The sequence below is a fragment of the Geotrypetes seraphini genome, chromosome 14, assembly GCF_902459505.1.
Source record: "Geotrypetes seraphini chromosome 14, aGeoSer1.1, whole genome shotgun sequence".
NCBI classification, from domain to species: domain Eukaryota; kingdom Metazoa; phylum Chordata; class Amphibia; order Gymnophiona; family Dermophiidae; genus Geotrypetes; species Geotrypetes seraphini.
The window spans coordinates 49,139,658-49,153,525 of NC_047097.1; the positions used below are offsets into that span (position 1 = coordinate 49,139,658).

At 42.4% G+C, this 13,868-nt stretch overlaps 1 protein-coding gene across 7 annotated transcripts in view; it reads left to right on the forward strand.

Moving 5' to 3' along the window:
• Positions 1-13,868, forward strand: part of ZNF280D (zinc finger protein 280D) — a 235,533-nt gene that overhangs the window by 117,909 nt on the left and 103,756 nt on the right. For all 7 annotated transcript variants that reach the window (XM_033920137.1, XM_033920139.1, XM_033920140.1 and 4 more), the window contains 3 exons: positions 3,140-3,249; positions 3,439-3,668; positions 5,171-5,328. In XM_033920137.1, the coding sequence (XP_033776028.1) occupies positions 3,140-3,249; positions 3,439-3,668; positions 5,171-5,328 (498 nt within the window). The remainder of the gene's footprint in view (positions 1-3,139; positions 3,250-3,438; positions 3,669-5,170; positions 5,329-13,868) is intronic.

Genomic DNA, 13,868 nt, shown 5'->3' on the forward strand with positions numbered 1-13,868 from the left:
TTTTCTTTACTGAAAAGAATAGTTAAGCTCTGGAGCTCGTTGTCAGAGGATGTGATAACAGTGTAGCTGAGTTTAAGAATGGTTTGGACAAGTTCCTGGAGCAAAAGTCCTTAGCGTGCTATTGAGACAGACATAGGAAGCCACTTCTTTTGCTGGATTGGTAGCATGGAATGTTGCTTTTATTTGGATTTCTGCCAGGTACTGTGACCTGGATTGGCTACTGTTGGAAACTGCGCTAGATGGACCCAGTATGGCTGTTCATATGTTCTTATTAGAATCTTGGGTGGGGGAGGTGGGATCTGATGGCCTAGGGCAGGGGTAGGCAATTCCGGTCCTCGAGAGCCGGAGCCAGGTCAGGTTTTCAGGATATCCACAATAAATATGCATGAGATAGATTTGCACCTCAAAGATGCAGTGCATGCAAATCCATCTCATACATATTCATTGTGGATATCCTGAAAATCTGACCTGGTTCTGACTCTCGTCTTGGACCAAATCCGGCCCGCCTGGCAATTTTATGCAGCCTGTGGTGACTGTGCGGCTGACACTACACCAGTAAAACTCTTTCAGGAATCTCCTTGAGTCCCGACTCCTCCACCTACCTCCTCCCCACCGCTGAAAGTTAAAATCTTCGTGCAGCCAACAGTGCAACAAAGCCAGCTTCTTGCTGCCCTGGAAGTGTTGTTTCTGCAACACTTCCTCTTCCCATGTAGGCAGGATGCTGCAGAAAGAACACTTCTGGGGCAGTGGGAGGTTGGCTTCGTTGTGCTGTTGGTTGCCCTAAAATTTTACATTTCAACAGACAGGAAGTGGTAGGTGGGGGAGTCAGGAACAGGGGACAGGTCGTACTGTAGGATCCAGCTGAGAGGGGAAGGCTGGGGTTTTGTAATGAGGGAAGGGTATGCTGCACGGGTTGTGAGGGAAGTGGTTTGGGAAAGCAAGAAGGACAGATGCTGCATGGGATAGGAGGGGGTTGGGAAGAACAGAGGCTACACAGGCTGGAGGTCAGGAAGTGAGGGAAAAAGATGCTGTCCGGTGGGTGAGGAAAGAGAAAAAGAAAATTTTTGGACATAGGTGTGTTGAGTGGGAGGAAAAGAGAGATGGTATACATGGGGAAGAGGGAGAATTGTTGGACATGTTAATGGTGGAAAGGAGAGATATCTGATTCCAGAGAAGGGTGTTAGAAGGAGGTAAGAAAGAGATGTCAAACCACTGGAATGGGAAAGAGAGAGATGCCAGACTACGGAAGGGAAGGAGAGAGAGAAAGAGATGCCAGACCATATGAGGGAGGGAAGGGGGAAGACAGAGTTGTCTGACCATGGGAGAGGGAAGAGATGGTGCACAGGGATGGAGGAGAAAGGAAGACAGAGGGAGGAGATGGTGCACAGCAATGGGTGCGGCAGGGAAGAGATAAGAAGAAATTCTTTTTATGGATAGATGGGAATAGGGGAGGAGATGATAGGCATGGATAGATGGGAAAAGAAGACATGGAAAAGTAGATAGATTTTGAGAAGAAAGCAGAAACATGGAAGAAAGTCGAATTGTAAAATTTAATGCTAAAGATGGATGTATCCAAACAGACTGGGGATTTTAAATTACAGTCCACTTGAGGGGGCAATACTTTCAAAATAGAACAAAACACAAAAGATCCCGCTCTCATCAATACTGGGCAAGTTTCTCAAATAATATCATCGTATAACATTTAAAGACTTTAAAATATTTAAATGTGCTCATAAGCTCTTCAGCAAGGCGCCACAGTAGCAGTACAATGTCACTGGAAAGGTGCTTGAATTTTAATCATAACACATTGCATGGAGCAAGGATTCTCGCTTCTACTGGAGTGGCAAATGTTGTGGCTCTACAAAAGCTGTTTAACAGTAGACCACTTATCTGAAAAGGTCAGTTCACGGCTCCAACCAGTCTGTGTTTCGCTACGCTACATCAGGAAGCCGGAAGGATGAGCTTTTTATATTGATTTTATTTGCAGTGTGCAGTGCCTGAGTCCTTTGTTCTACACACTCAGGCACTGCGGGATTGAACTGCATGCAGAGTCTTGCATCTTAGGATTTCATTTGTATATATTAATAATAATAGCTTTATTTATATTCCATCATACCTTTTCAGTTCAAGACGGTATATAATAAGAGATGCTGTAATGACAGCGAGGTTACATCAGTTAGATTTGGGAAGGTGTGGAAGACAGTTGAGTGAACAAGGTAATAGGGTAGGAAGGAGGAGCATGTAAGAAGGGGTTATCTGTGTTCTGCATGTGTGGCCAAGGCCACACATGCAGGTAAGAATGAATGTTCAGGTAAGAATGAATGTTGAGAAGCTTTGTGTAGTTTAATTTTGTGGTTAACCATTATTTGGTGTTAATAAGATTATATTATGTGTATATATGAAAAATGAATTTAAAAAATGGTATTACAGTTAGTACTTTTAAGGGGGTGGGGTCTTGGGCGGAGGTTGGGTGGGGTCTGGGGGTGGAGCTTTTAGGCCCCATCTTCCCCCCAAACAAGAAAGTGTTCTGCTGCCTATGCCTAGAATGACTATTTGAATATAGTTGGGATTACGGTAAGTATGGTAACTTCTATGAGGTGAAAATAACCAGGTGGATCGCTGGAGTGGTGTCTCAGGGTGAGGAAGGATTTATATTTCTACTAAGACTAAGTATCTTAATAAAATAGTCAGCCCACGACTTAGCCTGTATGTTAGATTTTGGCCCCTAATGTGATTGAGTTTGACACCCCTGGCCTAGGGAATTGAAAATTAACAGATAGGGGGCTGTAATGCTGAAAGTTTACCAAGGGCATCCAATATTATTGCACTGGCCTTGGGATATACTCGTATTTTGTGATCTTGCCCACAAACCTCTGGGAGACTAAAGGGCCCTGCATATAGGGGAGCAAAGTCAGTTCTCTCTCCACCTATTAGCAGGTGATAACTAAATTGTCAGAACTGTTCTGGTAGGGCTAAAGGAAATAAAATCAGCAGATAAAATACATTTGTTGATGCTGCTCCCTAACAGTTACCACTGTTAGCCTTCTGTGACACTGAGGGAAAGACACATTTTCTTTAAATGTCAGTTTTTTGACTCTACACACTCATGCTAAGTATTCGTCGATATTTGTCTTCAAAGGTACAAGTTCTACATCAAGTCATCTGAAAAATGGTACTCCTTTTCCAAGAGCTTGTCCAAAGTGTAATATTCATTTCAATCTTATGGACCCGCTGAAAAACCATATGAAGGTGAATCATTCTTAAATTTTAATTATCTTGAGAGCAATGATTTATTTATTACTGAATAAGCAAAGCATGTTTACATTTGTTAAATATATCTTTCTGCATGGAACAGAAGGTTCTTAACTTAAAACAACTTTCTTTAAAATGCTTCCAAATCAAAAGTATTGTATTATTTTTATACTTATTCTTTTTCAGTACTGTTGTCCTGACATGGTAAATAGTATCTTCATGGGAACATCAAAAACAGAAACTTTAAGTACACCAACAAAGACTGGCGAATCTGAGAAAGGAAAATTAATCATGTTGGTTAGTGACTTCTATTATGGGACACATGAGGGTGACATGCAATTGGTACAGCAGGAGCAGAAGACACACACCACCTTCAAATGCTTCAGTTGTCTGAAAGTTCTCAAAAATAATGTGAGGTATCTAAATGCTGATTCCTGGAAGTTGCAGATTTAAGACTTGTACTTTATTGCAATTTTCTTTTCAATATATATTTATCTTATATAATGGTATGGAAAGCTTCCAATTAACTATTTGCATAGTAATTAAAACAGTACATGTGAGAAGTCATTTATAGGAATACCGATATCTTATATATTAAAAGACATATCTTAAAGAAAAAGGTATATTGTGTTTAGTAGACTGCTGCAAGTGATTTTGGTCAATGTTTATTATTGTTTCCCATCAAGATTGATGATGTTACCAATAGATTTTAGTATAATTCCCAGTAGAGACCTAAAATGAATAATAGCTGGTGGTTTACATGGTGTAAGAACTGTTATTTTGATTGAATAGCTTAACTTTCAGAGATAGCAAAATGCTTCAGTAAGCTGTTTTAATAGACCAGTTTGTATCACAGTTTGTGTCTGGCAGCTAAGGTCATAGTTCTTTTCTTGTGAGAATCTTAAGAAAAGCTGAAGAAGCAAAATGTAAAACTGAAAAATGGACATTTGCCTACAAGGGGCACAGTATATGAGTTAAAATGTACTAAAAGAGTAAGCTGATACCATTAAGTAAAACAAAAGGTTTTTGTAATTGCAGGTATTAAAATCAACATTATGTACACTTAGAAAGTAAAAAAACAAGTAGAAATACTAGCAATTTATCTTTTAAACAGCACAAAAACTAATGTATATCAACAAAGCTTTTAGAATTTCTCTCATAACTTGATAATTGCTGGCCAAGTACATTTTTATCTTTAAAAGATTTTAAATGGTATTTAATATGGATTACAGGACTAATAATTATCACTCCCTGTATAAAATGGAGCTGGAAATGTCCTTGAACATACACTAGCATATCAAGTAGCAAACTATGATAGAGATTTCCGATGTTTACTGCTTACATCCTGTTCTTATGAGCAATTTAGAAAACAATTGAAAACATTTCTCTTTGCAAAATTTTTGACTTAACAATCTTGTTGTTTATTTAGCTTAAACTTTTGTAAACCGCATAGAACTTATGGTTATGTGGTCTAGAAATCTGGTATTATGTTATGTTCCTTCAGGAAGTTGTATTTAGGTGTGTTAATATTTAAAAACAGATTACATCTAACTGTAATCCTTTTGTCCTAAGTAGGCTAATATGGATATATCGTATGACTTTTTAGTGGGCCTGTTTTTAGTTCATAATCCTTGTAGAACATTCTCTTTCTCAATATATAGTTTCTTCAGTTTTGTGACAGGTAAAGGTGTTTAAGTAACTTAGTTTCAAGATTATATGGAACTCTATCAATTTTGTTTCACATCGCTAATACATAGTGTATTGTAGTTGGTATCTGTGGTTAATACCATATTTTTAAAGCTATGATAAGTCATTTAGTTTGATAATATTTAGATTTCTGTACTTTTAAAATGCAGTTGAGATGCATATTTTTTTATATCTTCTAACAATTTATGCCTGTTGCATTCATCTTTTACAGGTTTATGAATCATATGAAACATCATTTGGAGCTTGAAAAGCAAAGCAGCGAAAGTTGGGAAAATCACACCACCTGCCAGCACTGCTATCGTCAATTTCCTACCCCTTTTCAACTGCAGTGTCACATTGAAAGTGCACACACTCCTTATGAATCAACTAGTAAGTTTTCTTGTTGTAGCTTTGCTGTTGAAAATGTCTCCAGATGGATGGGTTAGTTGTACATATACCATAACAATAATAAACTTATGCCAAGATATCTAGTGCATGATTTTGATCTTTTTGCTGCGATGTAACTAGTGGTGATCAGATCTGCATAAAAACACAACATAAATGTTTAATTTTCCTTTCACTCATCTTCTTCCCTCATGGCCCGATAGTCAGAGAGGCTCCTTCCTTGTTAAATGCTGCTCAGTGCCCTGACTGATATTCAGCAACATTTAACTAGGCAGTGCTGCTGAATATCGGCTCTGACTGCTGTGGTATTGTCTGGTTAGTAAAAGCCTCGGAGATGCCCAAAGAGTACTCACTGGGTGCCAATAAGCACTCAAACCTCCTCTCCTTTCCAGTTATTGGCACAAAAACCTCCCCACTATGGTTTTCATTTCTTATTTTTATAGTTAAGCAATATTTAGATGTTAAAAAAAAAACAAAAGCAATATTCTAATATCTAGATAGGAACACTATTTCACTATTTTGAGTGGAAGGTTAAATTACTTTAAGTTTTCTGTACGATAAGGAGCAGTGGGAAAATTTTACCCTGACTGCCAAGCCATAAAATGTTGCAACGACGGAAGTATTGTGAACGCCTAAGAATCAGAATTCATGGGACAGACTCTTTTGAGTGTACAAGCTGAGAAGACAACAGCTTTCATTTGCTTACGGAACATTTGAGATAAGTGGCTGTTGTACTTTCCTATCTAGACATTGGAATATTGCACTTTTTTGAACATTTGAATATTGCATAACCTATAAAAATAAGAAATGAAAACTGCAGTGGGAAGATTTTTATGTCAAAGACAGGAAAGGAGAGAAAGTTTGAGTGCTTATTGGCACTCGGCATCTGGTACAGCTAGAGGTAAGCAAAGTGGATGTCCTCAGGCAGATAGACAGGCTAAAGAGCGACAAATCACCAGGTCCGGGTGGCATTCACCCAAGGGTACTCAAAGAACTAAGGAACGAAATAGCTGAGCCACTTAGACAAATATGCAACCTATCCTTAAAAACTGGAGAGATTCCGGAAGACTGGAAAATAGCAAATATCACGCCCATCTTCAAGAAAGGCTCAAAGGGAGACCCAGGAAACTACAGGCCGGTGAGCTTGACCTCGGTCCCGGGAAAGATGATGGAAGCGCTGATTAAAGACTGCATCTGGGAACACATCGAAAACACTGGGCAGCTAAAGCCAAGCCAGCATGGCTTCTGCAAGGGCAGGTCATGCCTCACTAACTTATTATACTTCTTTGAGGGGGTAAACAGACAGGTGGATGAAGGGGAATCTATAGACATCATTTACCTTGACTTCCAAAAAGCCTTCGACAAGGTATCACATGAAAGACTGCTAAGGAAGTTATGGAACCACGGGGTGCAAGGGGAGGTCCACCGATGGATCAAAAACTGGCTGGCGGACAGGAAACAGAGGGTTGGAATAAAGGGCCATTACTCAGACTGGCAATGGGTCACGAGCGGAGTTCCGCAGGGGTCGGTGCTGGGACCGCTTCTGTTCAATATATTTATTAACGACCTGGAAGCAGGAACAAAATGTGAGGTTATTAAATTTGCAGATGACACCAAATTATACAGCAGGGTTGAAAGCAAGGAGGACTGCAAAAATCTCCAAAAAGATCTGACAGCGCTGGAAGAGTGGGCCAAAAAGTGGCAAATGAGCTTCAACATAGGGAAATGCAAGGTCATGCATGTAGGGAAAAAGAACCCGATGTTCACTTACAAAATGGGGGGATCACCGCTAGGGGTGAGTAACCTTGAAAGAGACCTGGGAGTGATGGTAGACACATTATTGAAGGCGTCGGTGCAGTGCGCCACAGCCTCAAGGAAGGCAAACAGAATGTTGGGCATCATTAAGAAGGGTATCACGACCAGGACGAAGGAAGTCATCCTGCCACTGTATCGTGCAATGGTGTGCCCGCACCTGGAGTACTGTGTCCAGTACTGGTCGCCGTACCTCAAGAAGGACATGGCGGTACTTGAGAGAGTCCAGAAAAGAGCAACTAAGCTAATAAAGGGTATGGAAGACCTCTCATATACTTACAGACTGAAGAAGCTGGGGCTTTTCTCCCTGGAAAAGCGGAGACTTAGAGGAGACATGATAGAAACCTTCAAGATCATGAAGGGCATAGAAAGAGTAGACAGGGACAGATTTTTCAAATTACGGGGAAACACAGGTACAAGGGGGCACTCAGAGAAATTGAAAGGGGAAAGGTTTAGAACAAACGCCAGGAAGTTCTTTTTCACTCAGAGGGTGGTGGATACATGGAACGCGCTACCGGAGGATGTGATGAGCAGGAGCACGCTACAGGGTTTCAAAGAGGGTCTGGACAGGTACCTGGAGGACAAAGGGATTGAGGGGTTACAGATAGGAGTAGAGGTAGGTAATAGGGATAGGATTAGAGGATTAGAGGCAGTTACAAAATTAGTCAGGGACACTGTTCAGGCAATTAGGCCTGATGGGCCGCCGCGAGAGTGGACCGCTGGGCAGGATGGACCTCTGGTCTGACTCAGCGGAGGCAACTTCTTATGTTCTTATGTTCCACTGCCCCAGGCACATTAGATAGATTGTGAGCCCACTAGGACAGATAGAGAAAATGCTAGAATTACCTGTATGTAAACCACTTTGTGTGGTTGTATAACTACAAGAAAAGGCGGTATACATGTCCCAATCTCTTTCCCTTTCCCTTTTCCTACCATGTTTTTTTTTTTTTTTTTATTGCTTGAAGTAGAATTTGGAGTGATATTGGTTTGTGGGGGTTTTTTTTGGAGTGGGTTTTGATCTTTTGTATTTGATTGTTACTACTGTCCTCATTTATTTTTTGTGTGTTGATACATTTTTTATATTTTTGACTTGTCTGGTTGGTCAGTCCGCTAACACATGTAGTAAGCAAAAAGGCTGTGCTAACTATCTGCCTTTGTTAGTGCATCATATGGAACAGAGATGAGGCACTTTATCTGCTAGAATAGCACACAATAAGTGTTGCTAGTTATCCTGCAAGAAAGTTCAGTTGGCATTGACACCTCCTAGACAACTAGCTGTAAGTAGAAAACAACAAAAGGTTGCTGTAAATTGCATATGGCTGGTTGGCTAAGATAAGGAGGTTTCTAGTGCAAAAGGTATAAGTTCTTGAAATAGTGGGTTATTCACCTCTACTTGCGAATTTGTATAGAAGGCGTCATCTACATTTTCTGGCTCTACCTCCTCTATTTCTGCACTGTGCTATGCTCCTCAGTTTCTCTTTCTATGTGAGTTGAAGGTGTCTTTCTGATCTGATTTTGCTTTATTTTCAGACTTTTTGGTCTCAATTTAGAGGGTTCTCAGTGCTACAGAGGTGCCCAGATTTCCTGGTGCAGCTCTGCCTGAGGGAAGACACAGATCCTCACTGTCAAGAGGTTTGTAGCTGGGAGGGCAACCTTTTTCAGAGCACCTGCCTGCACTAACAGCTTTGGTGGCTCAGGGACCATTTTCCTGATAGTGAGGCTCACTCCTGGTGTGGCATCTGTGTTAATCTTGAGGACTGTATTGGTTGCCGTCTGTGGTCCCCCACATCCACCCCCTTGACTGGCAGCCCGAGTAAAGAATGGCACTGGATAAATTTGTCCCCGTCCCCGCAGGAACTCAATTTCCCTGTCCCTGCAAGTTTTGTCACTATCCCTGGCCCTGCCTCATTATTGTAAACTCTGTCTCAGTCGCACAAGCTTTGTCACTATTCCTAGCCCTGCCTCATTATTGTAAACTCTGCCTCATTCGCACAAGCCTCGAACACTTATGATTTTAAAGTGTTTGAGGCTTGTGCAGATGAGGACGGAGCTTGCGGAAATGGGACGGGAAATTGAATTTCTGTGGAGACAGGAAAAAATTTGTCTCCATGTCATTCTCTAAGCCTGAAGAAATAAGCATCTGGAACTCTTTTTACATTCTTATCTAAAGCAGTAGTCTTCGCCATCTTACAGCTGATGTTTCAATTGAAGAAGGTATAGCACCAGCAGAACTGTGAGTACAACCTGTTGTAGTCTATGGAAGACATTGGGAGGACCTTTAATTACATTTTGGAGGGTTTCTGGGGCTTGGATTTGGATCTCCTACCTCCAAAAGCCCCTTTCCAGAATTTTTTAACTTTTATTTAGCTCTCCCAGACCATTTTATGGTGCCAAAATGCTGCCATGGTGGCCATCTTGGATTTCTCAATCTGATTTTAAAAGCTTTTCTCTGCCTCAAACACCTCAATTTTGATTAAATCATTAGAAATGGACTCAGGCTGTTTTACCCCGATTCATGCCAAATTTGCACTGGATGGCCATGTGTCCCTCTAGGGCAATGGAGTCGCAGGTGGTTAATTTTGGGAGGAAAAAAACCCACATGGATCCCTTGGATAGTGACTTGGCATCTTCGGTGAATCACAGATGCCTCTGAACCCACAAGGAAACAAGGAGAATCTCTGCAGGTATCCCTAGAGCATCCGGAGTCTGTTATAGGGGAAAACACCTTCCAGGGTTTCAAGACAAAGTTGAACAAGTTTATGCTAAACTGGTGAGACTGGACTCATTTGGAGCATTGGTCTTGACCTAGGGGCCGCTGCGTGAGCGAACTGCTGGGCAGGATGGACCACTGGTCTGACCCAGCAGCGGCAATTCTTATGTTCTTATGATTTATCCCTGATTTTGTCTGGCTTATATTCGAAACCTATATGAAACATAGAAACATAGAATATGACGGCAGAAAAGGGCTGTAGCCCATCAAGTCTGCCCACGCTAATGACCCACCCCCAGACTTCACCCGGCTAGAGATCCCACATACATATCCCATTTCTTTTTGAAATCGAGCACGCTGCTGGGTTTAATCACCTGCAGTGGAAGTTCATTCCAATGATCGACTACCCTTTCGGTGAAGAAATACTTCCTGGTGTCGCCATGAAATTGCCCACCTTTGATTTTCAGCGGATGACCTCTTGTGGTTGAAGGTCCTTTAAGAAAGAAGATATCATCTTCCACCTCGATGCGGCCCGTGATATATTTAAAAGTCTCAATGGGCTACTAGGATCCTTCTGTGCCATCTAGGGTCATACTGAAGCATGGTTTTCCCCCTGATAGTTCCTCTTCAAAAACTGGATGTTCAGTCAGAGAAGGTCTGGCATGATTGGAGGTAAGAATCTATGCCTTTATTCTCTCAAAATAATTCCTCATTTTTGGAAGATTCAGAGCCTTGGGCTGGGCCACTAGTCAGGAATCTGTGATGACCTTGGTTTTGTTGAAAGTCATTACAGAATCCTTGTGGGTATTGAAACTTGAAACCCTGCAGATCTCCGCTGCTCAGCATTCTGTCATGAGCAGCTCTGAGCCTCAGACCACCTTTTTTCCACTTTTTGCATCTAGATATTACAATGATTTTAATGGAGCATTGGGAGACTCCAGAGGGTCCCTTGCGGGTTGCTAAGACTAAGGCAAAGCTGTATCCACTGGCTCCTGATCTCTAAGAGCTATTTGTTCCACGTAAAGTGGATTTGGTAGCGCAGATTACCAAACATACTTCTCTACCTAGTGAATGATGCTCAAGATCAGAGGGTAAATTGTCCTCAAGAAACAATTTGAGACCTTTGTGCTTGTGCTGAAGATAGCAACAGCAGTGTCCTTTGTCGCATGGTCCTGCCATACTATCCTGCATCAGGCTTCGACAGCAAAGGAAGGTGTCTATCCCTAGTTGTTAATTTTTTTTTTTTTTTTTTAGGGGAAGGGGGTGAATTATGTAGCAGATACTCTCTATGACAGTTTCAAGTTTATTTAGGCTCTGCCCATAGAATGCTCTGTATCAGGCAATGGGTGGGAGATTCTGCTTCCAAGGATACTTTGAGTAGGCTACCTTTCAAGGGTCGCATGCTTTTTGGCAAGGGATTGAATAATCTTATAGCCAGTGTGGAAGATTGTCGCTCTAAGTCTGCCTGGTGTTTTTTTGTGGTTCTCGATAGTTTTGTCAGTGGGGTCCTCTGCCCAGAGATAGTTTCAAGGTTCTCAGCAGAGGTTTAGAGGCTCCAGCCGAGCTCAACTATCAGGTTCCTGCTCTGCAGCAGCCACCAAGAAGTCGTAATAATGCCAGACCATTAGCCGAACTCCCGTGGATAGGAGGGAGGTTGATGGCTTACTGGGAGGCCTGGGCAAGGATTTGCTTGGACCACTGAGTACTAGACAACATTCAAGAGGACTACAAGTTGGAAATTCTATTGTCTTTTGCTGGAAAAATCCATCACGGTCTGAGCAAAAATGAAACAGGTCCTAGATAGAACCAGTCCCCACTGAGGAATTGGGCTTGGGCAGATACTCCATATACTTTATCATGCCCAAGAAATACTCAGATGACTGGAGACCAGTCCTGGATCTGAAATTGGTCATTGCAGCACTGAAAGTGCCCTGATTCTGGATGGAGAAGATTCATTCGGTCATTGCTTTGGTGATGCCAGGGGAATTTCCAGGCTCGCTCAGTGCAGCATGAGACCTTGTTGCAAGGAATTGAACTGCATCACAGGTTTTATCCTGACTATCTTGAGAAGAGATTAAGGCCTTGATTCTACAAAATGCGTCCCGATTTTAGGCAGCTGTAGACGTCCTACAGCTGTCTAATCAGCCAATCGGGATGCACGTTTTTAAAAAAAATGCTCCCCAGGCAGGCCGCCTATATTGAAGGCGCCTCCGGGAGCCTAGGGAGGCCCGAAAGACGCCTAAGCTCGCCTAAGGGCCTTAGGCGGGCTTAGGCAAACCTAGACGGCCCTATGCGTCTCCCTAGTAGAGGAAGAGACGCTTACAATGTAGACCAACAAAATGCTGGTCTACATTGTAAGTAGACACGGCCGCTATACTTATTACGGCAAGGGATCTCTCTGCCGCTATAAGTATAGCGGGCTGCGGCCGCCTGTCCAATCGCTGGCAGGAGGGTGCCCAAACCCTCCTGCCAGAAGATGCCCCCCCCCCTGACACTACCGATCCCCACTAAGCCTAAGGCCTGATTGGCCCAGGCGCCTAGAGCCTGGGCCAATCAGGCCTTAGATTAAGTGGGGATGGGCGGACCCTCTATGCCTAAGGTCTGATTGGTCCAGGCTTCTAGTGCCTGGGCCAATCAGGCCTTAGGCTTTGGCGGGATGGGCCGGGAAGGGGCGGGCCCGCCTCATTTCGACGAGGCGGGCCTACCGGCTGGACGGGCAAGACCCGTCTGGCCAAAAGAAACGGTTAGTTTGGTGGGGTGGAGGTTTGGGGGCTGTTAGCGCGGGGGGGGGAGGGTGCGTCTTCGGGTAGGAGGGATTGGGCACCCTCCTGCCAGCGATCAATATTGTCGGGGGGGCATCTTCTGGCAGGAGGGTTTGGGCACCCTCCTGCCAGATTGGTAGTGTCGGGGTGGGAGGGAGATCGGTAATGTCGGGGGGGGCAGTCGGTAGTGTCGGGGGGGGGGGAGCATCTTTCGGCATGAGGTTTTGGGCACCCTCCTGCCTGCAATCGGACAGGGGGCCGCGGCCCGCTATACTTATAGCGGCAGAGAGATCCCTTGCCGCGATAAGTGTAGTGGGCCATGTCTAATCTAACCCGATTCTCTAACCAGCGTCTATAACATGGACGCCGGTTACAGAATCGGGGTTTAGTGTAAGCCCGATTCTGAATAGGACACCTCTCCCAAGCGTCCTATACAGAATCAGGGCCTAAATGCTTGTGTTTGGAACACCATTGTTAGATGAATACACCAAAGTGTACATATTTAGCTATTAGCAAAGTATGTTAAATTGCTTTTATTTTCACAATAAAGTGCAGTTATTGAAAGTTCATTTAATAAAATACTACTAGAATTTATGCATAAAATGTATTTTTATCATCATTTGATAACAAGAGAATGTTTTCCTATTCTTCTGTGGTTGTCTGTGGTTATAACACTGCATTAGTGGGGTTCTAAGGAATCTGACTCCACTTGTTATAAGCATATTTGTGTTATTTCTATACTGATTTACTGTTCTTTTTCAAGAAAACAGACATGACATAAAATGTCTTTTTATTTCATGATTGAGTGTGAAAACATAAAAATTATAGCTATAATATCATAAAATTTGCTCATTCAATGAACCAACATTTATTGTCGGTCCCATCACTAGAGATTATAAGCACACATCGACAGAGATATTTTTTCAGTAACTGCTCCTAACATCTGGAATGCTCTTCCATTATATCTAAGGGAAGATAAGAATATGGATCATTTCTAAAGTAACCTTAAATGTTTTATGATGCTTATAACTGCTAAATTTTCTCTAGCTCTATTTTCTCAAAAATGTAAAGCTTACCACCCCCTTTATAACTACTAATCAATTCTTATTATGTTCTTCCATCATTTATTAAAGTACCTGTAAACCGTGCTGAGCTCTATCTTATGGAGAAGATGCGGTATATAAACTTAAGGTTTAGTTTAATTTATTTTCAGCTGATTTTTTTTCCCCATTCCTGTCATA